General features: G+C 46.8%; 1 protein-coding gene across 1 annotated transcript; it reads right to left on the bottom strand.

Annotated features, from left to right (window-relative positions):
• On the bottom strand, positions 1-27295 carry SRD5A1 (steroid 5 alpha-reductase 1). The gene is made up of 5 exons (XM_030856548.2): positions 26785-27295; positions 13928-14094; positions 10577-10678; positions 8728-8878; positions 1-1936 (listed from the first exon to the last, which is right to left on the bottom strand). The coding sequence occupies exons 1-5, from the start codon at positions 27063-27065 to the stop codon at positions 1870-1872; spliced, it is 768 nt and encodes a 255-aa protein (XP_030712408.1). The 5' UTR covers positions 27066-27295; the 3' UTR covers positions 1-1869.
• Between the last annotated feature and the right edge of the window lie 150 nt (positions 27296-27445).

The raw sequence follows: 27445 nt of genomic DNA, 5'->3' as shown, positions 1-27445 counted from the left end.
AACTTTTACCAGTAATTTTATTAATCTCCTTAATTATCATAACTAACACAATAACAAACTGTCATAATCTGCTAGTTACAGTTTTTAGCAAAGGGAAGACAGGCAGACAACATAGAACAAGATTTCGTCCTGTCAATCATCCACCCAGCACATGACAGTGAAGTAGCAACCATTCATCAAATCCCCACTTAACCCAAACTTTTGGTCACTCAAATAAAAAAGAAGCACCAACAGAATTAAAAGTCACAGTGAGCATCTCTAGCTCTCAGACAAGCATCGTTCTGGCCAGGTACACCTTCCAGAGCCCAGGGGCCCAGATCCGTCAAGACTTGCTCAGATTTCTGAGTTTTCTGGAGGAGATCCTAAATATTTATTGTTTTATGGTTTCAAGTAATTATTCAGTCAGAAAAAGGGCCAACGTTTATTTGATCGTAACATTTCCCCACAAAAGCATTCCATTTTTAGTTAAAAATGAAGCACGGCCACATCAGGAAAAGCTTTCTGTGTCATTCTAAAACCCTAAGGGACTCTAAAAACCACTAACACCAAGAACACAGTTTCTACGTGAAACCTCATGGGGAGGGAGCCCCTGGTTGGGAAGGTGAGCCAGGAGAAGGGGGGAGGGAACTGATGGGGTGCCCAGGGGCCCCGGGGTGCCGGGGGCAGGAGGGCCTGCTCCCTGCCCAAAGGTGGCAGTCGGTCGGAGAACATACAGGATGCAACGTCAGGCATGTCCCGGAGGCCTCTGCCACCCAGCATCGTTAGAGATAGTTAAGTGAACACGGACTCTCTCCACTTAACACCTTGCTCGGTTCCCACCCCTGCAAATGCGGGAGCAATAGAGGTAGTGCTGTCCCAGGTGAGGAGGGGTCCGTACCATGTGTTCATTGGATTTTCACAGAGCGGGCAAGAGACTCAGTAGGTAGCCTTCCAGTGGGGAGATTTCTTTCACATATCTGGCAATAAGTAGTACATTTTATTACTGTCATTCATCTCCGTGGAGGTTTTGAGTGCATCTAAAATAAGAAATTCTGCTTCAAATTATAGTTTTGCAATATTGAGAGGTATTTAAAAAGAAAAAGTGCCTTTAAAAAATGTTAATTCTACCTAGAAGGAGGAAGAAAAATTATCCCAAGACAGAGACTCCTAATGGCTCATGGCGAGTGACCCGAGATGGGAAGGCTGCCCCGCAGCACCTTCGTGCTCCCAGCTGAGGGCCTCCAGGGAGTAAGTCCCTTTCGTGGGGGACACAGCAGCTTGCTCCTTAGGAATGCCCCCAGTGCCCTGTCCTGCCAGTGAAGCCACCTGGTGGTCCAGGCTGGAGCAGGTGCCAGAGGCCTTTTGCATCGGCCTCCGCTGGGCCTCTCCTCTCTACGCCCAGCTTCTCTGCCTGCCCAACACCCAACAGTGAGAGGCTGTGGTGGGTACTCTGTGGGGACCCGGGCCTCTCCGACCTAGGGGGATGAGAGGGACATGAAGACAGAACACACCTCCATAGGGGGAGGGGACAACATCACCTTTGACCTTAAACCCATTGCTGTAGGGAGTTGTGCAAGGGGTAGAGAATGTTTTGGTCCAAAGAGGCAGACAAATGAGAGGAGGGTCAAGCTGCAATTAGAGTTCCAGATCCGTGACCTGGTATGCAGCGTCATACTTCCAGCTGCCATTTCAGTTTGATTAGACTGTTATTAGGTAGCTTACACATTGGCTACTGTTATTAGCTAGTTTACTCATTTACACAATCCTAGAGCAAATCTTGAAAAAGGTGAAGTAGCAGAAACATTACACAGACACACATTCATTTATATCATCCTGAGAGAAACATGATCGAAAAGCTTCAAGTTGAAGGTAACCCTATTGACAACGAACTTAAAACAAAAATGGAATCATAATTTTTCTGAATTTGGGATAGTCTTCAAATTTCTCATGGTACCACCTGAAATAAGACAAAAAAATACATTAAAAATTAATTTTCTCACTGAAACATTTAACAGTTGCTAACAAAACGGACAATATTTCTCATCATAAAGGGATACTGAGCTTTTTAAAAGTAGTAATAAAAATTCTGGCATCTCAGACACATAGCTTGACTTTGTCTGTATCATGAATGAACATATCAGACGGTACAGCACGATTCACGAAGATGTGACTCATATAATTCACCTTTATATTGGCAGGGAAAACTACAGGCATGTGATAAACACGCAGATCAGGATACCGGGGCGCCATCTTTGCAGATCTTGGGAAGCAGGCTGACTGGGGGAGGGGAGAGGAACCGAGTAGCTGTATCCTGAGTATCTCTTAGTTACCCCAAGAGTTTTCTCCAGTTCCCATAAGAGAACTACTGCTCCAGACCCAGGGTCTGTGGCAGGGGCACGCAGCTAAATGCCAGGTGACTCTCAAACAAACCTAGGAACACGTGACACGGGTCGTTCATAATTCGGCCCTGCACTCAAACAGGTATTTTCAGTTTTGATATAAATTAAATCAACAAAGGCACACTCATTCGTTGTGGGGTAATAGCCCGTTGGGAAGGGTGGCAGCTAAGTGGGTGGAGTAAAAGATTAAAAATAATTTGACAAAATGGAGAAATAGGCAGAAAAAGCCTTTCCATAAGTACAAAAGAGTGCTAAACAGACTAAAAACAACGATGAAAAATAATTAGCTATTGTAGAGAACAAACGTATGGACACCAAGGGGGGGGGGAAATGGCGGGGGCGTGGGGGTGGGATGAATTGGGAGGTTGGGATCGACATATACACACTAATATGTATAAAATGGATAACTAATAAGAACCTGCTGTATAAATAAATAAATAAAATTAAATTTTAAAAAAAATTAGCTAATTTGTTAAGACGGCAGAAACGTATGAAAACAACAACCTGAAAGTGAGTCAACAAAATCCTGTCGATTTTAGATCAACTAAACACTGTCATCCACAACTACAGAATTACAACATAGCAGATGCCATGGTGCTCTCATGCGCTGTTCTGTATTCCCCAAAAGACACAGGATGAGAAACACCCACAGAAGCTGGTCACTGGGCCTCAGATCAAGCAGCACCTCCCCTGACATGAGGCCACAGTAACAACGGACTTTTCCAGATCAGTGATGTGTGTGGAGACAAGCAGGGCTACGGGCAGCAGAGGTGCCAAGAATGTGTACAGTCCACATATTTACTCATGTCAGCCTGTGCTATGGTCTGAATGTGACCCCCGCAAAAGTCATGTGAAGGACCTAACGCCCGAGGCAATGATAGTATTAGGAGGTGAGGCCTTTGGGAGGCGAAGAGGTCATGAAGGTGGAGCCTCAAGGATGGAATTAGTGCCTTGATTAAAGAGGCCCCCCGGCTCTTTCTGTCCTTGAGGTTACAGCGAGAAAGCAACCCAGAAGAGGGCCTTTCCCGGAACTGCCTGTACTGGCACCCATATCTCCAATTTCCAACCTCCAGAACGCTGAGAAATAATCGTTTGTTGTTTTGTTTTTTTCTTTTTTCCACGCGGGCCTCTCACTGTTGTGGCCTCTCCCGTTGTGGAGCACAGGCTCCGGACGCACAGGCTCAGTGGCCATGGCTCACGGGCCCAGCCACTCCGCGGCATGTGGGATCTTCCCGGACCGGGGCACGAACCCGCGTCCCCTGCATTGGCAGGCGGACTCTCAAGCACTGCGCCACCAGGGAAGCCCTCGTTTGTTGTTTATAAGGCCCTGGGTTATGGCATGTTTGTGACAGCAGCCTGAACAGACTAAGACAGCCCGCTCGGGATCCAGGACACAGATCCGGCAGCCAGTTCCGAAGAGCCTCCCATGGGGCAGCAGTGTGGACAGCATGCTAGGAGAGCAGGAGGCAAGCCCCTGTCCTGAAACTGCCCGGGGACCTGGGACACTGGCCTCAGATGGGCAAGAGTGAAGGCGGTGGCCCAAAGACAGCAAGAACAGGACAGGCGCTCCCGCCCACGCCCTCGGGACGGCTCCAGGCGCTGTGCAGCCACCCAGGAAACTTCTCATTTGTTTGAACACTGAGACCACAAACCCACCTCAAGAAAACATACTTTAAAGGACTTCCCCGGTGGTCCAGTGGTTAGGACTCTGTGCTTCCACTGCAGGGGGCATGGGTTTGATCCCTGGTCAGGGAACTAATAAGATCCCACATGCCACGCAGCCAAAAAGAAAAAAGTACTTTAAGTATATGCGTATGTATAGATAATTTTAAAAGGACAAGCGGCATATTTCTATTACTTTTCTCATTCATTTTGCTACCCTTAGAACCAAAGTTTATGTGACACTGACCAGGGCTGGATACCAATTTTTTGTCTTGATTTTATTACTGTGGAGACTGAACTAACATCTCATTGCCTTTCTGTTGAATGCAAAATAATCCCTAACCGTTTGTGCGTTTCGGGCTCAGAAACAGCTTTGTGTTTGTGAACACAGGGACGGGCCACTGACAGCTGAGTAAACACTTTCCGAGCATTCACAAATCACGGTTATGCACCCACGTCTCATGAAACAGGCTGTGACAAGATGGCAGCATGTCATATTCACATGGGTCTTTTAAAAAAAAAAATAATTGTGTCATCAACGAGTGTCTTGAAGACTCATTGTGTTCATTTTTAAAAATGACATTAAAGTTAACAGATAAGCATGCAACAGAGTCTGCCCTCAAAGACTGTGCTTGAGGCCGGCCCCAACCTCCAGTGCCCGGGTGTGAATGAGCACACGTCTGAGCTCATTCTCACACAGCTGTGAAATCGTGTGCAGCCACACCCTGGCCCCATCCAACAAGCATGGCTGCTGGAGGCTGGCAGGGAAGAAAACGGTGAGAAAACGTGCCCCCCTTAACCATTCCTTGAAATGTGGCCCTCGAACCTGAATATCTGTTAGCTACTCGGAACAGGTGACCCTAAGTTTCTGATCTACAGATCTAATTATCAATATAACAATCATTTATGGATTTAAACACTTCACATCTAGCTGTTACAGAAAGAAGTTCATTGTAATAAAGTATGGCTTTAGGAACATTGTCAGTAAGTCAAATATAGTGCAAGGACTAGTCCCAGGGACTGTTTCCTTTGGAAGCAATTTATCTGATGGTTTCATTAGTTGGGTTGACTGGATTTAAAAAAAAAAAAAAAAAAAACAAAGATAGCCTTAATTTTGTCCTCAGCTTGTAAATCTAACATTTCTGAACATACTTCCCCTAAACCGAATTAAGTGTTCAGCAATTAAAATTGCTTTCACACTGACATCAATTTAAACAGCAAATGAACGAAAAAGAGCCCTTTCAACCCGTGAATCTGCAAAGAACACCTTTGGGTTTTCTTTACAGAGACTTTCATTTGGAAAATAGGATTATTTTCTATTTCTATCTGTGTCACACTGCAGCACTGAGAGGGATTTTCCTGTGCCCTGTTTTCATTTGAGAAAACATCTTTACAACTGACCTAGTGTGCTCTTGTTCAATCTTCCTCTGTTCCACTTTCTTAAAATGTCAGGATTATCTCTTTTGCTTTTATTATTAGAAACCAATCAATATTCACTTTTTAATATATAATATAACAAATGGACAGGAATAGCATCTCCCCCATGGCCATGAGAAGGTGGTCTTAGGCCCCTGCACTGGGCTGTGTGGGGTAGGTGCTGGTGCTGAGGTGGGGGAGGAGGGGGAGGGGAAGAGGGAGGGGAAGAAGGGGGAGGGAGAGAGGGAAGGGGGAGGGAAGGAGAGAGGAAGGGGAGAAGAAAGGGGGAGGGGAGGGAAGGGGGAGGGAAGGAAAGGGGAAGGGGAGAAGAAAGGGGGAGGGGGAGGGAAGGGGGAGGGGAGGAAAGGGGAAAGGGAGAAGAAGGGGAAGGGGAGGGAAGGAGAGGGGGAGGGGAGGAGGGAGGGGGAGGGGAGGGAAGGGGAGGGAAGAAAAGGGGAAGGGGAGAAGAAAGGGGGAGGGGGAGGGGAGGAAAGGGGAAGGGGAGAAGAAAGGGGGAGGAGGAGGGAAGGAGAGGGGAGGGGAGAAGAAAGGGGGAGGAGGAGGGAAGGAGAGGGGAGGGGAGAAGGGAGGGGGACACAAAGGGGAGGGGGAGGGGAAGGAAGAGGAGAAGGAGAGGAAGGTGGAGGAGGTGGAGGGGAAGGGATGCGGGGTGGGGGTGGGGAAGATAGTTTGCAGTTGTTGTCACTGCTGTTACATGAACCTAGTTTTGCTTTATTCATTTTCTAGGACGTTGTTAGATACTTTTATTCTAAAGTGATAATAACATATTATTTCAGCCAGGCCTGCTGAGAGTATGAATCTTTCTGGTTCTGAGAAAAGTGTTTCATAGGCATGAGATCTGGGGAAATCATCTAGCAGAGGAGAAAACTGAGGACCTCAGGCTCAATGCCTTTGCTTACAGCCCCATGGACTGTAAATCCTGGAAGGGCTGGTGTGCTGGTTTCTCAGGGCTGCTATAACGAAGAGCCACAAACCCGGGGCTTGAAACAACAGCATTTATGCCGGGCGGGCAGAAGCCTGCAGTCCGGGTGTGGTAGGGCCACTGCTCTCTCCCAGGCTCCAAGGGAGGGTCTTTCTGAAACAGGAGCGAAAGAGGCAGGGCACAACCTTTGAAAGAATGACACAGCCCGAGGACGTGACATAAACGGATTAGAACCAAATGGGTCCAAGATGGCGGACAAGTCGACTTTTTCCACTAGACCTTGAGCCTCGGTATCAGCAAGCTCACGTTAGCACGCTAAATGACACACCCGCAGGCGCCATGACAGTTCCAGGACAGGCCGTAACGATCAAAAAGTGGGCGGTGGCCCAAGTCCTGGAAATCCCCGCCCCTTCCTGAAACAACTGGAACACTCCTCCCCCTCATTAGCCTATGAAATTACCCGCTCCCATACCCTGGTGCCTCTCTCACCTTCTGAGATGGCCCACACTCTGTCTGTGGAGTGTGTTTCTCTCTACATAAATCCACTTCTTACCCATCACTTTGTCTCTCACTGAATTCTTTCTGCCATGAGACATCAAGAATCTGAGCTTCATTTAAGTCCTGAAACCTGGTGTGTGATCTCAGTTGGAAGACTGTGGGTTTTGGCCGGGTTCGAGTCCCGGCCGGCGTGGGTTTAAGTCCCAGTCTGAGGTGTACGGTTTCACTTCCAGCCTTTCCCAGCTTCCGGCAGCCTCTGGGGTTCCTCGGTTTGTGGCTGCATCACTGCCACACTCTTGGCCCTCAGCTTCCCTCTGTGTCTGTCTGCACGCAGCCGTCGCTTCTTTTGCGTGCATGTCTGTGTCCAAGCGTCTCCTCTTCGTAAGGACACCAGTCCTACTGGACTAGGGCCTGACTCCAGGGTGACCTCATCTGAACTAAGCCCGTCTACACGGACTCTGTTCCTGGGGTTAGGACTCAATCCAACCCTAGACGGCGAATCATTCCTGAACGTTTGTGTGTCTGAGCCACTTCTGACGCTGTAACCCCTTTCCTGAGCCCTCGCTGGTATGGGCTTCCTTCCCACCCCTGTCTTCACAGCAGCTCCGGGATACACACGGGACCTGGCTTTGTGGCCCTGCTCCCCTCACTGGCAGGAGGGAAGCTCAACAACTCACCAGCGCAGGGGGTACTTCAAAGAACAGAGGTGCTGCTCTCAGGATCTCAATAACTCTCACGCTTTTGCTGTAATGTCTTCAACTATTAGCTAAACAGATATTTTTAGCTCTTCCTTACTACCTCCGATAATAATCCTCTGTGTCTTCAAATACATGGTGAGCCTGGGAAATAAACCCAGGACTTCTGACTCTAAGAAGTCTGTGTTTCCCACTGCACCGAGATATCATCTATTCTTCTGCTGGCCTTCCAGCTCTGTCCTGTTCCCCAAAGAGATGGCAAAGTCCGTGAAGCAGGACAATGATATACATTTTTGGATGCCTCTGTGTCAGCAGCCCTGGAGGTCAGGATGGAATGTTTCCGAGTGCATGAAGCCAGGGAAGCAGAGCAGCGTCCCCTCGAGCTCAGAGGACACGAGCAGTCCATGTGGGCACTGGGGAACGAGCCGCGCCAAACTTCCAGCATTGCTGCGGCATCAAGGGACTGTCCCGGTGCTCAGATGGTCTGCGAGCTCTCCAGTCTCAGCGAGACGTGACTTCCACCCTGTCTGAGCCTGAGCCTCAGTTTCCCCACCTGTTAGATGGGGAAGATGCCCTCCAAGCTCACTTCAGCTTTAACATACTTTGTTTTCTATACTATTGGTCAAATGGATCACAGACCCTTTTGGGGATCTGATAAAGGCCTCACACTCTGGAAAACAATGTGACCTCGAGGTGTGGTATCCCAGGAGTCCATCAGGGACCCTGCACAGTGGGATGCCCTTGTGGGAAGGGGCTCTGCCAGGGCCAGACACTGATGCTTCCAACTGCAGCCGCCCGAGGGCCTGCTGCCCGGTCAGTGTCCCCTGTTATCATCGGCGAGTCCACGTCAGACCCTGAATCCCCCTGCCTGACATTCAACTTGACCACCGAGTCCAGCAGCAGACATTCAAAGAGGCTCAGAGCAGGGTGGAGCAAATGATGTGGCTGACGCGTACCTGACGATTACAGCTGGGCTATACTTCAGACATTGCGTGGTTCCATGCTCGTTTAGCTAAAGCCTGGTTTAAACTGGGATTTGGCAAATTGATACGAACATTTCAAAAATCTAACCTGCAAATTGCTCTACCAAGGTCGGAGGACAAATTAGAAATGCTAAAAGCATTTTCAAACGTACTGGTGATGCTGCTGAGCCCTGGTGAGCAGGACACAGAAGGTGAACACAGCAAAAGCCCAGCCTTGGATGGACCAGCTGGCGAGGGCGAAGCCACACCACTCGACGACCTCTCCGAAGTAGTTGGCCGCAGTGATGTATTCAAACAAGCCCCCTAGAAGAAAACAGAGACTCAGCAGTGCGTTTACTATGAAACAGTGCCTAATGAAATCCTGACTTAAGAGATACCAGTGGATACGTCCTCGGAGAACACACAAATCAACTCTGGGGAAATACAACCTTTACAGAATTTTCATCAATGAGACACATCTAACATGACCGGTTTTACTATTTCATATCACAACTTCTGGTAGGAAGTACATGCCTGTATCAATACCTATCTGTTTGTCTGACTATAAAATGCTACGGTTTTAACACACTTCAATATATCACCTCCCTGGTTAATGAATCACGCTGATAAAACTTAAACAAGGATGGGGAACACAGACTAACAGTAATGAACCAACTTGATAAAATGGACCTAAGGGACCCCTACACAAAGAGCTGGAGAAAATACAGATTTTCAAGGACAGACTCATTCATTCACTCCTCACATCTTCACAGATGCATCAAGTCTACATGACAGGCCAGACCTTTCTCGAAGCATGTGGGGTGCTGTGTGGACCAGACCCCTCCCCCAACATCTGGGCCATTACACCCCAGGGAGGGGGGGGCACCCAAGGGGCAGAGCAGGGCGCGGGGGCCTGGAAGTCATCGGGCCGGAGAGCAGAGCTGCACACTCCAAGGGGAACCCCAGGGCCACAGTTTAAGTCATTTGAGCTGTACAGGGTTTTTTGGTCATTTGTTCTGCTGTTGTTCCTGTATGGTTTCCAGGAAGATAGGCTGAAGGATTCCAAACTAAGTGCTGCTGTGTGCTTCTCACGTTCACTCTAGTTGTAGTCTTACCTACTGATATTTAAAGAAAATTTTCAGAAGCTCTGTTGGTTTCCAGCTTGTATCTATGTTGTCCTTTTAAGAGTATATTGCTCCTTTGCTCATAATTTCAATCCCTTTTTTATTTTTTATATATTTAAGTATTCACTTTACAACTTGTGTCTATGAACTCTAAGATCTGAGCTCGCTCACGTTCATGAAGCTCTTGTTCACGGTGCCCTTTTCCTCATGGGCTATGCAACTTTTGACTGCGGCCCTTATTCTGTGGCGTGTGGTCTGCTGGGCTCTCGGAGGCCTGAGTTGAAGGCAGGTTCCCTGGGGATCTGGGCTTGCGTTGGCCACAGGCATGAGCGCACCGCCCCCAGGAATACATGGATCCTAATTCACAGCTGGACGTTTTTCAGACCAGGCGAGTGGCACGAATTTGGGCCACAAAACCAGCATGAGGGTCAGCTAGTGGTTAAAACAAGCTGCACTCTGGACTCTAGCACTCACTTAGATTTTGCCTTCTGATGATTACTTGCTTTCTTGATACCACACTGAGGCATTTAAATTTTTCACCCAACATTTTAAATTGTTTTCGGAGGGAGGGTCAATCGAGCTATCGATTCTATTCTGTGGCTAGAAATGAAGTATCTGACACCCCTTGTAGACCACAAATTCCTACTAATCTCTCTTTCCAAACACAGATATAACTAGAGCTTCCTTTTTGCTTAATAAGCGTCCAGTTAGTCAGAATTGCTTCTTCATCATTTTAACAAAACAGTCATCAGTCACTGTTACGAACAATAATGGTGACTCACACTGAAAACCTGCAGCTAAAACATACTGCACTTTAGTTACGAGATCTGGCAAAACTAAAACAGCAAAGCATCATTCAGTAAGATTTTAGAATAAATTCCCCATCTTCGGTACATACCCCTTGGTATTTTATATCCAGTCTCCCCTGGTTTCCTGAGGTTCCTCAGGACATGGTCTGAATGGATGTTTATCAGCAGACCTAACAACCACAAGACAAAACCTAAAGAAAATGAGATATAAAGAAAATAAAATATTCAAGAGTATTACGGTTAATAAACTACACAGTTTACAAACCCAAGCCTGAATGAAGGGTATTATTGGTATAACACATTAGCCATGACGGATAGCAAAAGTCATTGTGTATAATAAATACTGTCCTTTATTTAGGAAGATGACTTAGAAGCACTGCTCTAGGCCTGCTAGATAGGGCTTTGCTTTTCTAATAATACTATTAAATTATCTAAACTATTTAAGATAGCTTGACCGGATGGCCACAATCTATGTTTGTAGGATGACTGGTATGATCAGAAATTTGACTTATGACTAAGGCACAAGGCTCTTTTCTAGGAAGAGGTATTACCATTGTCAGTGGGTCAGCCCACAACGTTTATTTGTCCTCTCAAACACTGTCTGAAGCACGATGCCCCCTCTGGCCCCTCTGTTTCGCAGAAGAGGAGACGGGAAATCCCAGCACGTGCCTTACCATGACTGGTTGCATTCAGGCCCCTTGAGGGGCGGTGCGGAGGAGCTAACCTCTGGTCCTCTTCTCTTCTTTCTCCATAACCTCATTTGAACAATTTAACGCACATCCACGGCCTCCCCCACCCGACTTCCTGCTTATTCATCAGTCGGTGTTCCTGGGTCTGTTCGTCCACCTCATCTCCCCCAACTAAATCTTCAACTGCCAGCCGCCCAGCTCTGCGTAGATATTCCACAGCATCTGAACATTTTCTCTCCAGTTCTCCAAAGCCTTCAGAGGTTTCTCATCACTTAAAGGAGACTTATCAGTATCATACCAATTAATTCCAACAAGAAAAGGCAAGATGTCAAAATAGTGCTTGATAAAAGGAATAACTTGATTTCATAAAAAGAGTTAATTTGATTATTCTGAGATACTTAAAACAATGTGAAAGGTAGATGGTGCTTAATGGTGGCATTCAATTCAATTTCAAGGGAACGTACACTTGGAGTAACATTATTAGTTACCCCCGTGGCATTAAATAGTTTTCCACAGTTAGAACAGGGACATGTGAATCATGTTCAGGTCTACAGTAAGACCTGCAAGATTTCTTCCTATTGATTTCACTAGACAGCTTCCTTTCTAAACAGTTTGTACCAAATTGTCTCATACGTTTTGTAAGTCACTTATTGGATCCATCAATTTATGGCTGACTCGCTACCTTGTTTGAATTTCAGTATGTCCCTTCTAGGTGATTTGGCCCCCAATGTGATGCTCCAGAAAGCATCACGTTCTCAAAATTCCATGCTTCCTTTATTTGTCTTCTAAGAGACAAGCTCCCTCTATTGCCTAGATTCGTAGGAAAACTAATATTTGTGCTTATCTGAACTAAACATTTAATTCCATGGTTAAGGATCTTAAAATCTCTGTATAAATTCTTTTAGCTTAACCACTCTTACTTCTCTGGGAAACTTTTTGTTAGGATTCTATTACTATTGATACTTGCTTAACCTTTTCATAATAACTATTGTAAGTATAATTAATTATGTGATTTCCAAAATTATTCATGTAATTACAAAATCTATAAACTTTATGAAATGAATATGAAAAAAGTAACCCAGTTTGTTTCTCAGTTGGCATATTTCCTCATTTTCAATTACTTCTGTTCAATCATAGAGAAGTCAAGAAGTCTGTATACAATTTATTGATGTCTTAAATTTTAGACCAATTTCAAAGGCACCTGCAGGTAACATGGTCTATCTATAGAGCTCCTTTAAATGACACTGAAATTCACAGACCAAAGAATTCTTTTGTTTTGTTGTTCATCAAAAGTTCAAACAATTCATCATAAACACGATTCCCATGAGAATCTCAAATAAACATTTAAAACCTTTATCTTTTAGTTTAAAAAACAATCCCCTTTCTCTGTTCCTCATTGCCTTTTGTGGGCCAGTGTGATGAGCTGGTTTAAACCACCACTCTGCTATTACTCGATTTAGATCTGGGGCCAGCTGCTTAACCATATGACCTTTCTTTCTCCTGTGAAAAGGACCTAACTTTTGCCCTTTTCTGAACCTCGGACAGGCAGAAGCATGGGTACAGCTCCTGGCAGATGGCCAAGCCTGTTCTGTCTCCTTCTGAGAGTTGGGGCAGAAGAAAATCAGACAGTCAGGGAGCAGATAAATCAAGATGATATTTGGGGGCAGGGTGCAAACGAAACAATTTAGTCTGGTGTTTCATGGAGGCACAGACTTGTGGAGCTAGAAAAGGCTCTTGAAAATTTTCGCATTCGTCCCCCCTCTGATAGATGAGGAAGCAGATCCCTTGTTGTCACAGTTCTCAGGTTCGATGAGGACTCTGCCCTGGGAGCAAAATTTTAATTCACAGAAAAAAATATGACCGAGAAATGTGAAACTGCTTCGTCAACAACAAAGTACTACTCAAATGTTCGTTTTCTCTATTATGACAAATTCATACACATGGAGAAAAAGCCAGATGAAACGTAAGATCACTTTATGTACTTTAGGGTGAAGGGCTCTGGGACAGTTTGAGAATTTGATGGACCAACTGCAGATTCTTAGCATGCTACCTTGGGGGTAAGCTATACCTGAATGTGCTAGAATGTCTAAATGTTAGGAGGGTAAACATATAGAAGAAACTTCCTTACAAACAAGAGCTCTCAAATAACGTAGTTTTAACATCCTTGCAAATATTTTTGATGGCTAATGTTCTATCATCATTTTTGTTCAGAACTTGTAAGGTTATACTTAGAACTTGAAAATGTACATTACATTCATTGATAAAAATTTTAAAAAAATTCAAAAACCTCACAAACCTCAAAGTTTAAAGTCAGTATAACCATAAAAGTCTAATTATCTTGTTGGAAGATGACCCAGTCTGACTTTCTCTCGCTTTCTGGAAGAAAGCGTAGGAGGTTTAACCTGTCTTAGATTACACAGTCAACTAGTGCCCAAATGAACTCACTCTCCGTCCACTGCTCACTCTGCTGGAACCGGTTGCTATTTTTAGGCTCACCTTAAGAACAGGTATTTGTGCTTTCAGTGCTTGAGTGGGCAAGGGTGACGGGCACCTGCGTCATCTCCTGCTACTGATGCGGCGCTGGGACAGCCTGACCCTCCCTCCCGCCAGTGCTTGGCCCCCTACTAGGTCATGGACCTACGCAGACTCTCTGTTCTCTCAAGAAGTGTGCGCTTTCTCACTGGACACTACTGGAAGGTGAGCACCGAAGTTATGATTAGGAGGATGGAGGGCATCACTAAGGACACTCACCTGTTAGAAATCGGGGGTCAGTGAGCCAGTTGTCAGCATACACCGCATACTGGCTCAAGTACCTGCTCTGCAAGTAGCCATTATAGGTGCAGAACATGAATGCCAGGATAAAGGTGTACAATGGCATGGGCTTTCCTCCTCGGATCAGAAATGGGAAAATCAAGGCCCTTCGGAAAAAAGAAACATATATATATATATATATATATATATATTTTTTTTTTTTTAAGAAAAGCAACAACGATAAAGAATCTAATTTCTGCAATTCTACTTTAAGTGTCTTGGGTTTTTAATCCTGCTTTTTGTACAAAAGTCATTCTTAGTAATACTTGCCCAGAGTACCACATCTGTTAAAAGCAGCATTTCTAGTTAAAGAATTAACCGTGTTTCAATAATGGACACCACTGTGCACAAACTCAGGATTCCAACTGTACAGAATGCGAAACAGACACACTGAATGAGAGAGACTGAAGGCTTCAAGAGACTCTCAAAATTCCCACCATCCTAAAACCAGTAACTCGTTCTAGTCTGAGCACTACGCGTTGGGGACCACGATCACGTTGTCCATCACCATCACAGTGGCTCTCATTCCCTGAGTGTCCATCACAGCAAGGCCTCCCAGCTACCTGCACAGGAGATAGCGTTACGCACATCTGACAGAGGACAAGATTAAGACTCAGAGCGGTTAAGTAATCTGCTCAAGGCCACAGGGCTAGAGAGTGGCTGAGTTTCCGTGTAAACCTGGGCAATTTGACATCACGTTCTTTGGTTATATCACGCTGGTGTAGGGGCACGTTACTAAAAATTTAAAGAGGGAAAATACAAGGACAAGAAACGTGAAATGTATGAAGAAAACAGGATGCAAAATTTTATTCTGTGTTTGAATTTTCTCTTTAGAATCAGTGTGTAATACATTTTAAAAAGGGGCATCACTATGTAACCTACAGCACTTAAGAGGATAATAAGAAACTATTTTCAACAGCTTTATGTCAATACATTTGACGTGGATGAAACAGACAAAATTCTTAAAAGACAAAGGTGACCAAAACTGACCCAAGAAGAAAGTGACAACTTGAATCCCTCTGTCGGTGAAAGGAATTGTTGTACACCAGTTCTGTATCCAGATTGTGGCCATGACATATACAACTTAATCCAATCACCAAGACTGATCAAACTATAGACTTAAAATGAGTGAATTTTATTTATGTAAATTATAGCTTAAAACAAGGAACAATGTAAACACTTATTGTTTCCATTTTGGCCATCTACTCTAGAGTAAAAACGTAATTGATTGTTAATAGTAATAGTAATAGCATGAGAATAGTACTATAATGTTGGCTATACATCCTCAAGGGATTCTCTCCCCAACAGTCTCACTCAGCATCTTGGGAGAACTTTCACACGAATCACAAGCAGCCTTCAAGGTTCTCATCTTGTTCACGACACGTCCCCCAAAGAAGACCTTATTCAAATTTAGGGCAAAGCATCCCTTTGGTTATGACATCATCAGTGAAGTAGAGATTTACCTGGAAACTATAGTGTTGACCAGCCCCTCAAAAAGAACAGGGAATCTCAACCACTTCTCTCTGCCTCGGGAAAACATGGTTCCTATCTGGCAGACAGTTGGTACAGTGGGCTGGCACTGGGGATGCAGGTTAACTGCGAACACTCACACTGCAAGATCAGGACTTGGTCTTGATTGGGGGTAAGTGTGCGTGTCTTGGACCTGCCTTAAAAACAGGCAGGGATTCTGACATGTTGTGATTGGGCACTGTTGTCAAGGTGCCTTTCTGCCTCTCCCTGTTTCTCAGCCAGGGTAGGGGCCCTTGTGTGAGACCCAGAGAAAACGGTAGATGGCAGAATACAAAATGGTTCTCACCCTGTCCCTGAGTGCCCAGACTTCAGAAGTACCAGGAGTGAGCAGCCTCATTTCCACAGTCAGCGTAGGGGATTCTCTAGCCGTGAGAAAGTAGAAAGGGGACAGTATGGTGAGAAAGTTAGGAAAAATCTCCTTGGGGAGTTATGGTCTCAAGGAAATGTCCAGGAGGCAAATTGCAGGACTGAACTGAGAAAGTGTTAGAATTTCAAGTTTGGAGAAACACGGAAAAAAAAGAAGAGAGAGCAGGATATAAGACTTGTGGTAGACGCAGGGGTTGGACTTGGTTTAGAAAGATGCCTGTTAAAATGTAGAATGCTCCGTTCCTGAAAGACTGGGACTGTTGACCTGAATGGAACATGCCGAGTTCAACACAGGCTAATAGAAACGCAGGGTCAGAGAGTGGAGGGAAAAACAGTAAGCTTGGAATAGGAAAAACAGGTACTAAAAAATGGTGGGAGGCAAACTTCTAGGCTAGATGTCACAAATTTCTAGATTATAGATGTATAAAGTGTTGTAGAAGCAACTCTGAGGAAACATTCTGCAAAGGTGGTAGATGTTTCTGTACAGCAAAGTTTTGATGGACTTCTCCCAATCCGGTTTCAAGTTCAGGGCTGAATTCTGAACTGGCAAACATTGGCTGGCACACTGTAAAGGTGAAACCCAAACCTCTCTTTTGTTTTGCCTTCACAAATGTTCCTCATCTGTCACTAATGTTCTATGCCTGTGATATCAAAACGTGAGTCTGGATCAGGTGTCAGCAAACACAGCCCCTGGGACAAATCCTGTCCACCGCCACTGTGTTTTACAGTCTGTGAGCTAAGAATGCTTTTTACATTTTTAAATATTGGGGATAGGGGAATCAAAAGAATATTTCATGACGTGTGAAAATTATATGAAATTCAAATCTCAGTGTCCATAAATGAAGCAGTACTGGAATGTGAGCACGGTCCTCTGTTTACACGTTGTCTGCGCAGAGTTCAGTAGCTGTGGCAGAAACTGTACATGACCATCTTATCGCTTTGCACTGCTGCTTGGTGTGCTCGCTGCCCATCACCGTGATGCAGTGACCTGAGTACCAAGCACAGCACTGGGCTGTGTGTGACCAGTGCATACCCATCCTGTCAGAACAAGAAAAGTTGACGGCCTCTTCGTGCTTTGAAGGTACAGTGGAGTGTGGGCTATTTTGTTACTGCATCAGAGGGCAAAGCATTCTTTGGGATGCAATGCCACTATAGCTGTGCCAGGAGAATATAACAGAGGTCCCAACTACCAGGCTGAGCCGTCATCACAATGTCCCCAACTCCCAGGAAAGCAACGATCAAAAAAATCAGAGAGTTTAAAACAGCACCCCATGACAGAATTTCTTTACAAAAGAAATGAAAATGAGGCTACGGACCCCCAGGAAGCTACCAAGCAGTTCATTTTGTTAGCCAAACAAGGAAAACCATATGCCAATGGTGAGGCAATTAATTGCAGCAGCCAAAGAAACATGTCCAGGGAATATAAACTTGTACATTATTATTAGTCTTTTGGGGAGAACAGCACTTGAGGAGTTAGGATACCAGGAGTGACGTCTATAGTTAAAAAGCGAGGCAGGGGGCTTCCCTGGTGGCACAGTGGTTGAGAGTCCGCCTGCCGATGCAGGGGACACAGGTTCGTGCCCCGGTCCGGGAAGATCCCACATGCCGCGGAGCGGCTGGGCCCGTGAGCCATGGCCGCTGAGCCTGCGTGTCCGGAGCCTGTGCTCCGCAACAGGAGAGGCTGCAACAATGAGAGGCCCGCGTACCGAAAAAAAAAAAAGCGAGGCAGAAGATGCAGCATGTGAGCATCCTTGGCTCTTGGTGTGTCCACGGAACTGGATGCTATCGCTCAGCTGTTCATTCTAGGGTTCAGTGCCGAGGCTGGAGCGACTGCAGGCTCAGGCTCTCTAAACAGTCTGCGTGGAACAGCTAAAGGTGAGGATACTTCCAAAGAGGTTGAGGAAACACTAGTTCAGTACAGCCTAAAGGGGAATCAGCTAGGATGTTATTACTCATGGTGGTAAAAATGTGTGGGACAGACACACAGATAAATTACAAATTTACAAAGCTTGTGAAAATGTAAGGTGTTTAAAGCTATCTCCTATACCATCAGGCACTCGGCAAAACAAACAAAATCTATTGTGTGTGACTGAATCAGCAGTGTCAACAGTGCATGTGACATTCCCTCCATGGACCTGACCACTATTTAGAGCTCAAGACAAATTTTCTCATTGAGAAAAATTGCTCTCAACCACTACTATTGAGTTTTTTTTTAATTAATTAATTTATTTTTGGCTGCGTTGGGTCTTTGTTGCTGCGCGTGGGCTTCTCCTTGCGGTGGCTTCTCTTATTGTGGAGCACGGGCTCTAGGCGTGTGGGCTTCAGTAGTTGTGGCTCGTGGGCTCTACAGTGCAGGCTCAGTAGTTGTGGCGCAGGGGCTTAGCTGCTCCGTGGCACATAGGATCCTCCCGGACCAGGGCTCGAACCCATGTCCCCTGCATTGGCAGGCAGACTCTTAACCACTGTGCCACGGGGGAAGCCCACTATTACTGAGTTTTAAAGGGTTTGGAAATTAGCTTTTGCTGCAGGTTCAATTCACCTTCTTAGTGAATCCACCTAAAACTGTAGGACAAAAATCACTCAGGTGCAAAATTTACACTGTGTTAGTTATTTCAATGACAACTGACACTGTTTGAATCACAAGTCATGTCAGACTGCTCTATATATTCATACTTTCCGTGCTGTTAAAATTAAAAGCAGCAGCAAGATCTACTTTCTCACATCAATGTGCAGTGGACAATTTCTAAGCCCAGACTAGTTCTAGCAGTGCTTCTCGAACTTTGGTTTCCATACTTCAAAATCCACTTAGCTGTGTAATCGAGGAGCTGCCACCTGATATTCAATCTCAAGATATTAATCTACAATGTCATGACCCACTAAAAGGCAGATATCAAGAGAGAAGAATGTAATAGAATTTCATGGGACTTCCTTGGTGACTCAGTGGTTAAGAATCCGCCTGCCAATGCAGGGGACACGGGTTCGAGCCCTGGTCCGGGAAGATCCCACATGCCATGGAGCAACTAAGCCCGTGCGCCACAACTACTGAGCCTGCGCTCTAGAGCCTGCGAGCCACGACTACTGAGCCTGCACTCTAGAGTCTGCGAGCCACAACTACTGAGCCTGCGTGCCACAACTACTGAAGCCCACATGCCTAGAGCCTGTGCTCCACAACAAGAGAAGCCACCGCAATGAGAAGCCCGTGCACCGCAATGAAGAGTAGCCCCCACTCGCCGCAACTAGAGAAAGCCCGCGCGCAGCAACGAAGACCCAATGCAGCCATAAATAAATAAATACATTTATAGAATAAAGTTTAAAAAAATTTCACAAAAGGGTTTCAAGCCAGGGTTGTGTTAAATTGCAATCATAAACTTGTGGACTGATACGAATATTTGGCAGGACATACATGCGCGAAAGGACATTTTCAAAGATAAAATGTCATCGCGGTAAGAGGTAGACACAAGAGATTTTCATAAGAAGGTGCCCTAACCCTGATGTCCAATTAAGTTACATGTTATTCCCCAACCAAAAAAAGAACCCCATTCTTCTCATTACACCTGTATTACCAAAATTGCACTAAGGTATCATATTTCAAATTTTGTCAATACAACTTTTGTGAAATTTTTTCTCTTTTGTTATAAATTCCTACACCATGTACTTTATTTTGTCCTTTGGCCCAGAAAGCTTAACATATGCACTATCTGGCCCTTTCCCAAAAAGTTCACAGCTCTTGGTCTAGATTAAAACAGGAGCTCTAACCTAGAACCATCACTTTGATTTTCTTAGAAAACACTCCTGCCTGTGGCCCCAGCATTTGGACTTCGGGCAGCCGCTGCGTCCCGGGGCTCACTGTGGCTTAGTGGCTGGCAGGGACTGCGCACCTGTGTCCTGTTACCTGACCAGGCAGGAGAGGTGCACTGACTTCTGCTCCTATGCATGCCCTGGGGGGAACTTGGGGAAGACAGTCATAAAGAACCTGGGGAGAGGATTTACCTCTCTGGTCTCACGTGAATGTCAGTAAAGGGGCAAGGACTGGAAACAGGGCCTTATAAAGGTTGACACAGGCCTCTTCCGTTGCTCTCTGCTCTCTGCCCTTGGAGGGGACAGCAGTGGCCCTGATGTCCACAGGCCTGGCCATAAAAACCATCAAAGTCAGAACAAGCTATGCTGAGCAATGCCACCTATGCCTGCAGACCTCTAGGACTGCCTCTGAGGACATGCCGGCCAGGGTCTTCAGGGGCCAGATGTCCAAATGCAACATGCCTTCCAGAGGGGAGTGCTCTGCCCCCTCTTGGCATCTTTTCGATTATTTTTCTCTTTTTGGGTTATTCCCTTTAGCTTTACATCTTTTCCTCGGAAATCCAGGCAGCTGTTGTCAGCAGTGTCTTCCTTTGACTTGGGCCATTTAGGAACCAGAATGGGACCAAGGAGTGGTGGCTTCTGGGCTTGGCTTTCATCTGAGCCTTCATCCAGACTTTGGAGGGGCAAGAGCAGCTCAGGGATTGCCGTGGACCCAGCCGCCTATCAGGGCGAAGGATCCAGGCTCAGACAGTAAGGCAGGCAGGCACACCTGCTGGATGGACACAGCACCAGTCATGCGCCAGGGTCTGGGACTCAGGCCACCTTGGTTACAACAGACACTCGTCTTCAAAAGCTCTTCTCAGACACTGCCTCACCCTCACACTCACCTATGGGAAATGAATACCACCCCTCTTTAAAATAACGGCATTAAGTCAGAGGTTGAAAATTCCTTAAAATAGAAATAATCTTTTGAGAAACTATGAAGCACTTGGACTTAAAAGTATTTTATTTAGGGCTTCCCTGGTGGCGCAGTGGTTGAGAGTCCGCCTGCCGATACAGCGGATACGGGTTCGTGCCCCGGTCCGGGAAGATCCCACATACCGCGGAGCGGCTGGGCCCGTGAGCCATGTCCGCTGAGCCTGCGCGTCTGGAGCCTGTGCTCCGCAACGGGAGAGGCCACAACAGTGAGAGGCCTGCGTATCACAAATAAATAAATAAATAAAGCCACAAATTCCACTTATTAAAAAAAAAAAGTATTTTATTTAGGTGCTGGGTTATAAAGCCATTTCCTCTTCTGGATACACAGTAGCCAGGTCCCAAGGAGCTAGGAAGGAATTCTTTTTCCTACATCATCAGAAGCAGATGTGGGATTGAATTTGATACTTTGTTCTTCATTGTGTTAGTTTCCTTATTTTATTTTCTTTCTGTTCCATGTAAAGAAAGAATATGTACTTTCCATCAAATTGTTTTGTTTTGTTTTGTTTTTTTTTGCGGTACGCGGGGCCTCTCACTGCCGTGGCCTCTCCTGTTGCGGAGCACAGGCTCCGGACGCGCAGGCTCAGCGGCCATGGCTCACGGGCCCAGCCGCTCCGTGGCACGTGGGATCTTCCCGGACCGGGGCACAAACCCACGTCCCCTACATCGGCAGGCGGACTCTCAACCACTGCGCCAACAGGGAAGCCCAATCATCAAATTGTTTTTAATTACCCAGGGAAACTTACAAAAGTTTGTGTTTGTAGGACCATCAGGAACGCAGGGAATGTTTGACGACTGGATGAACCAAAAGCCCTGAGATGCCGGAAACTCCGTGGGGCTTTGATGCTCAGGGCAGTCTGCCACCTGTTTACTTTTTGGGTGAGTTTCCATGCTTAGAAAGCATAAAGGTGCTTCTCGTAGTTCCTGATAAAAATGTTCCCAATAATTCCTAATCCTATACAACATGCTTTTTTTTTAAAAAATACTTTCAGAACTGTTACTATTTACCCTATTTAATAGATCAGGACCCAGAGGCTCAGAGGAATACGGTGCCCTGGGTGATGGAGAGAGACAGTAGGCTAGGAAGAGGCAGTCTCCGAGGCAATGACCCAGGTGTGCCATCCAACACATCGCAAGGTGGTGGCGAGAAGCAGGACCAAGCAGGGCTGGCTCTGTCTGTTCACTCTGTGGCACATTGGTCTTTAGAAGTCATCCTTAGTAAGTATTTCTACTAGGCCAGTATAATACTTACGTTAAGTGACAAAAGTGGGATATAAGGTTTTATGCGTGTTTATACGTGTTATCTTTACTGCTTGGAAAAAAAAGTGATCAAAAACTTATTAAAGACAGTGAAGGAGATGGGAAAGAGATATGCCAAAATATCGTCAGTGTTATCTCTGGGTGATGGAACTATAGGTGGTTTTTATCTTCTTCCTTCAATTCCTCCACATTTTCTAAGTTTTGTACAGGAGCATGTACCTCAGTTGTAGGTTCTTTTGCAGGCAATATGCACACATGTATTTTAAGTCCTGGAACCTAATACATTCAGAACAGACCTGATGAGTGAGAGGGAGAAATTTGATTTCTTGGGCTGAAGACTTGCAATTGCTTATTGGAAAAGGCTCAGAGAGAATCAGGCAAAATTAATAAAGCAAACCAAAAATTTTTCCTTAAATTTTTTCCTGAATTTTAAGGAAACAAGAAAGTATCCTATTAGCACCCACGAAGGAAAATGGATTACAGAAAAGAACAAAGTCCCCAGAGCTAGCCCGCATTTCTACTCTCACTGCAAAGTAGCGCCCAGAGACCCAAGCTTCTCATCCTCCCAAGCAGCTCTCACGTGGTTTCTTGAACCACTCAAGCCAGTAGGGTTAATGCCTACACAAAACCCAAGTTAACTGGCAAATAACCACTGTGCCCATCTGCTGGAAAGACTCAAGTGAAAGCATTCCTTTCAAAGGTCAACATGCCGGCAACCATGTGGAATGACAATTCTCTAATGGTTGAAAGTTAAGATTTCAATTTTTGGGCTCCCAGACACAAGCTCCATGACTGCTTAATTTGCATAGTGAAGTATAAGAATTCTCTCTTAAAATGTTTTCCCAATAAACTGCAATAACAACACTGCAGTTTTCTTGCAACGAGAAATAACGCAATCACTCAGCAAATGATTTGACTCTGGAAATGGAAGCAGTTGGACATCATCTCCTAGGACAGCCTATAATGTCGCCCACCCAAGTTTGGGAACACTAAGTAACCAACTTGGTGATCTGGCAGTAATTTAGGTAATGGTAGATTTAACCATTTTTAAATGTTTAAAACTGAGAGTGGCTGTTGATTTTAATATTTGACTGTATTACTTTTTTCCCAACAATTTGACATCGTTGAAACCTACAGCACTTCCTACATTTGGATCAGTGCCCTTTGCTTTTCTTTCCTTCTGTAAAAGACTCTTTCCCTGTAGTGATTAAACTGCAGTAAAGCTACACACCTAAATAAGCACTTTGCTCTTTCAAGGCAAGGTCACAGACACAATTAATACTTTACTTTCTGTCATTCTATACTTTGACATAAAAGTTTTCCTCTTCTCAAATTATTTGAATCCACAAGGCAAGGGCCAAGGATGTGGTGTGCCCTTCACCCTCTCCAGTCCTCTGCTGTGTTTTAATGTTATACATGCTTTATGACACAGTTAAAAGAGAGGCTGGGCCAGGCTCTCCCCAGACCATTAACAGGCCCCAGCTGGAGGAACGATGAACCTGAAGTAGGTGAGGGGCTTTGAGGCATTGCAGTCAAGGATGACCACAGAATCAAGATCCCACAAGGTCACAGATCTGGTTGAGCACAGACCTTGGGGTGGGTGTTTGAAAGTCTGCACACTTGGGAGGTGGGTGTTTGGCTCCCTTCCTCTGTGGCCTCAGGGTGACTGGGGCCCCAGCGGTAAATAAACAGCTCAGCGCTCAAGTGGGATTTTGGTTTATAACTACTGTTAGACAGAGGAGCTGTTAAGAAATAATCAGTGACTGACTCACTCACTCACTGCTGAAGGGAAAGGGAAAATCTGTGACACAGGTACCCAGGGTTCGGGTCATATCGAATCCCTGCTTGGCTGGACAGAAAGCAGCAGAACACGAGGTGGGACGGGGTTGAGGCAGCCACACCTGGGCTTCTGACAAAGGCAGAGCAGCTCTGAGTTGACTTGAGAACAGGCAACTGCCCATTTCCGGCATACACTTGCCTCAGGTGAGCAGGCGAGAGGTCGGATACGCTCCACACACACGAAACCAAGGGCGGTGTAAGAAGATGCGGTGGTGCCCTTGGGAACTCAGAAGCCCATGACCAACAGGAGGTGACCTCAGTGCAGACAGGATGCAAAGGCCACAGGCCGCTGGCGGGACAACCATGTGGTTTGCCATAGATTAAAAAAACCTTCCTACGGGGACTTCCCTGGTGGTCCAGTGGTTAAGACTCCACGCTTCCACTGCAGGGGGCATGGGTGCGATCCCTGGTCAGGGAACTAAGATCCCACATGTCACACAGTGTGGCCAAAAAGTTAAAATAAAAAAAAGTTACTACAAACATCCTTCACCGTCCTTGGGGGAGCTGGTCAGGGCCCTGGTGTGTTCTGTCCCACAGTTGTCCCCTCTTGCCCTCCTAGGCAGGCCTTCCCTCCCATCCCTGGCTCTTGTGCCCCAAAGATCCTGTTGATTCTCCAGAGTCTGTCCTGTATTCATTGACTCAAGAGAACATCTCAACTCTGTACGCCCAACGGTGAGTAGAATGCCAAATATATCAAACAATCCGTAGTCAGTGTGTGCCGAATGAAGAGCTAAAAACACAAGGCAAACACTCCTTCTCACAGACCGTGGGAAGCCTCCTTCTGGCTTCAGTCCTCAAGAGGCTCAAGCTCCCCTAGGCGGGGCCCCGCCTCCCTCCCGTGTCAGCCCACGTCTTAGCACAAGGGCCTCGGCACACGTCTGCCAAGTTCTGGAAGTTGCTGCCCACTCGGTCTCATGTCTCCCAAGCATGTCCCATGGTTTGTGTTTCTCCCGCCACTAGCCTGACTCAGGCTTGGATTCACCTGTCTGCCTTCTTACTGTCTTGTCTGGCCTACAGAGCCCTGACAAATGAGGGGCTGAAGAAACAGCTTCTGGGTCAAGGAGTTCAGTGGTTTGGAACAAGCGCTCAATGTGGTTTGCACTTCCGTTCTCGTCCAAGAGCTCACCGACTTAGGTCAAATGACCGTTTAATAAATTAGTTGCTTGGGTAGAATGGAAGATGTTTATCTTTTCTATTTGGAAAAACTTAAATGCCCCCAAACCACATGGGCTATGTGTATAGTAACATGAACGACTTGGGGGAAAAAAAATAGCCCAGCAGTTTAAAAAACTACACGTGACCCGTCCAATCCTTTGGAGCAGAGTTTTTGAAACCACTGGTCTAGAAACCGAGGAGGGGAGCAGGGTGTTAGTCCCGGCAATCGCTCATCCAACAAGCTTGGATAAAACACCTGAACTCTGGGGCTCTGTGGCCTCATCTGTATGAAAGGATCTATTCCAGTTCTATCTGTAGAAGCTACTTCGGCCCTCCGGGAGGCCACATCCAGTCTCCCACTAGAGTGAGCCCCGATGCAATTACACATGACACCTTACATCAAAAAGCTTCAACTCCAGGCTTTCAGACAAAGCTCTGTAAAGTGCTCCCTTCACATCTTTCCAATGCCTTCAATGTCTTCAGATTTTTTTCTTGGCACTGGAAGCTGGCTGCAGCGTGCACAAATGTCACGCAGAGTGTGTATGCGGATACGCCCATTTGCATGGTGATATCAAGTGGTGTTATTTGTCACCATTGAGCATTCAGATTTCCCAGAACCTCACAAGCATTTTATGGAGTTGCCTTTAGTATTTAATATGCATGCCAGTCCCACTGGTGGGTAGCTGGTACCATGGCTATGCCAGTTTCATTGATGGGGCAATCTGCTGCAGAGCAGCTTGATAACTTACCTCACCAGTCACCAGTGATGCGGTTGAGATAACACCTAGCAGTCTGACTCGAGAGCTTGCTTTTAGTTGTGACAGAAACAGACAGACACAGGTTCTGGCATACTTATGGAGAAATGTATGTAGTCATGAGAATTCTATTGATATGCAAATTGCAGTAATGCTCAATCACATTACAGAACCTCCATGAGTCTGGTAACAACTTTGCTTACTGGAATTCTCTAGGAATGTCAGAAACAGGGCACCCAGAAAGCCTTGTGGAACGCGGACTCTGCCCACTTCCCGTGCCTGCTTAAAAGCAGGTGGGGACACAGCTGTGCCAGGGGCTCAAGAGAGGCTTAGAGACACCCACACTTCTTTCCCGTCCCACTTTATGAAGCGGGCGTAGTGGGGTGGGACCCACGATCACAGAGGTCAAGTAACCTGCCCACGTTCACAGAGCAGGTGAGCCCAGGTCTCTCACATGCAGGGAACGCCCTTTTTAACTTGGCAGCCTTTTGAAGTCTGAATACACATTTTCAAATTCTGATTTTAAACTTTTGTCCAGCCATTTGGTTTAGCGGTGTAAAAGCCAAAACCTAAGAGCTGGAGAAAGTCCCAAATTATTACTAGACCTGAACAGTTCAGACACAGCCATTGAGCATTCTTCACAAAAACGAAACACTTGGAAGTCAGTGTAAAGACCTCATGTGTGTTTAAGGTTATTTCTTGGAAAGCCACTTCCACAGTCGCGGGGGCCCTTGCATAATGTGGAGGTGAAAGTCTCTGAGCGTGATCCATTCAAGCCCTTACAGTCCGTGCATCGTAAAGGGCAAGTCACAAGGAGTTTGAGGAAACCAGGCTCCCAAGTTGCAGGTACCCATTTGGCTGGAGGAAAAGAGCTCCTCCACCCACAGCAAAGAGCCCAAAGTGGAACTAGAAAAGTAGAAAGAGGATGCTGGGAGAAGAAGCAGAGGCGCAAGGAGAGGGCGCCAGGCCCTGCTGCACAGGTGGAGGGAGCCAGCCTGGGGTGGCAGGGAGGGGACAGGGCACCAGGGGTGGCAGGGAGAGGGCAGGGCACCAGAGGTGGCAGGGAGAAGGGAGCGCACCAGGGGTGGCAGGGAGAGGCACGGGGCCGCCCGCCCTCACCTTTGCGCGTAGTGGACGAGGAACATGGTCAGGAGGATGCAGTTGGGCCAGCGGTTGAGACGCTCGGCGGGCGCGCAGGCGCACGCGAGGAGCGGCACCGCCAGCGAGGGCAGCTCCTGCACCGCCCAAGCGGCCCGCGCCGGCAGCCGAAATGCGGAGCGCGGCGACGCGTAGCGCCCGTAGGGCGAGCCCACCAGCTTCAGCAGCACGTAGCACAGGAAGCCCAGGGCGCACTCCAGGTAGGCAAGTGCGTCCAGCAGGAACCGCTCGGCCAGCTCCATTGTGGGGGACAGCAGGCGTGCTCCATGGCCCGGCAGCCGCGACGCGCCACATATAGGGCGGCGGCGGGGGCGGCGGGAGGCGCGGTTACCTGAGGTAGGGGCCCGCTGTCAAAATCCGGGGCCGCGATCCACGCCGCCCTGGCGGCCAGGAAGCAGTGGGTACGCTGACTCCGCCTGTTTCACCAGTACAAGGGGCGCGCCGCGGACTGGGCGGGAGGCGGGTCTGCCACCCGCCCCGCCCACAAGCTAGAGCCACGCCCACTCCGGGCCCGCTCCGCCCCCCCGTCGCCTTGGTGCGCATGCGTGACCTCGGGCTGTCCGCATCGCCGCCTGAGCCCGCGCGGAAACCCAGGTCCTCGGCCAGTAGGCGTCTATCGGCC

This window comes from Globicephala melas, chromosome 3 (genome assembly GCF_963455315.2).
Source record: "Globicephala melas chromosome 3, mGloMel1.2, whole genome shotgun sequence".
In the NCBI taxonomy this organism is placed as follows: domain Eukaryota; kingdom Metazoa; phylum Chordata; class Mammalia; order Artiodactyla; family Delphinidae; genus Globicephala; species Globicephala melas.
This window is presented reverse-complemented; position numbering and strand designations above follow the sequence as displayed.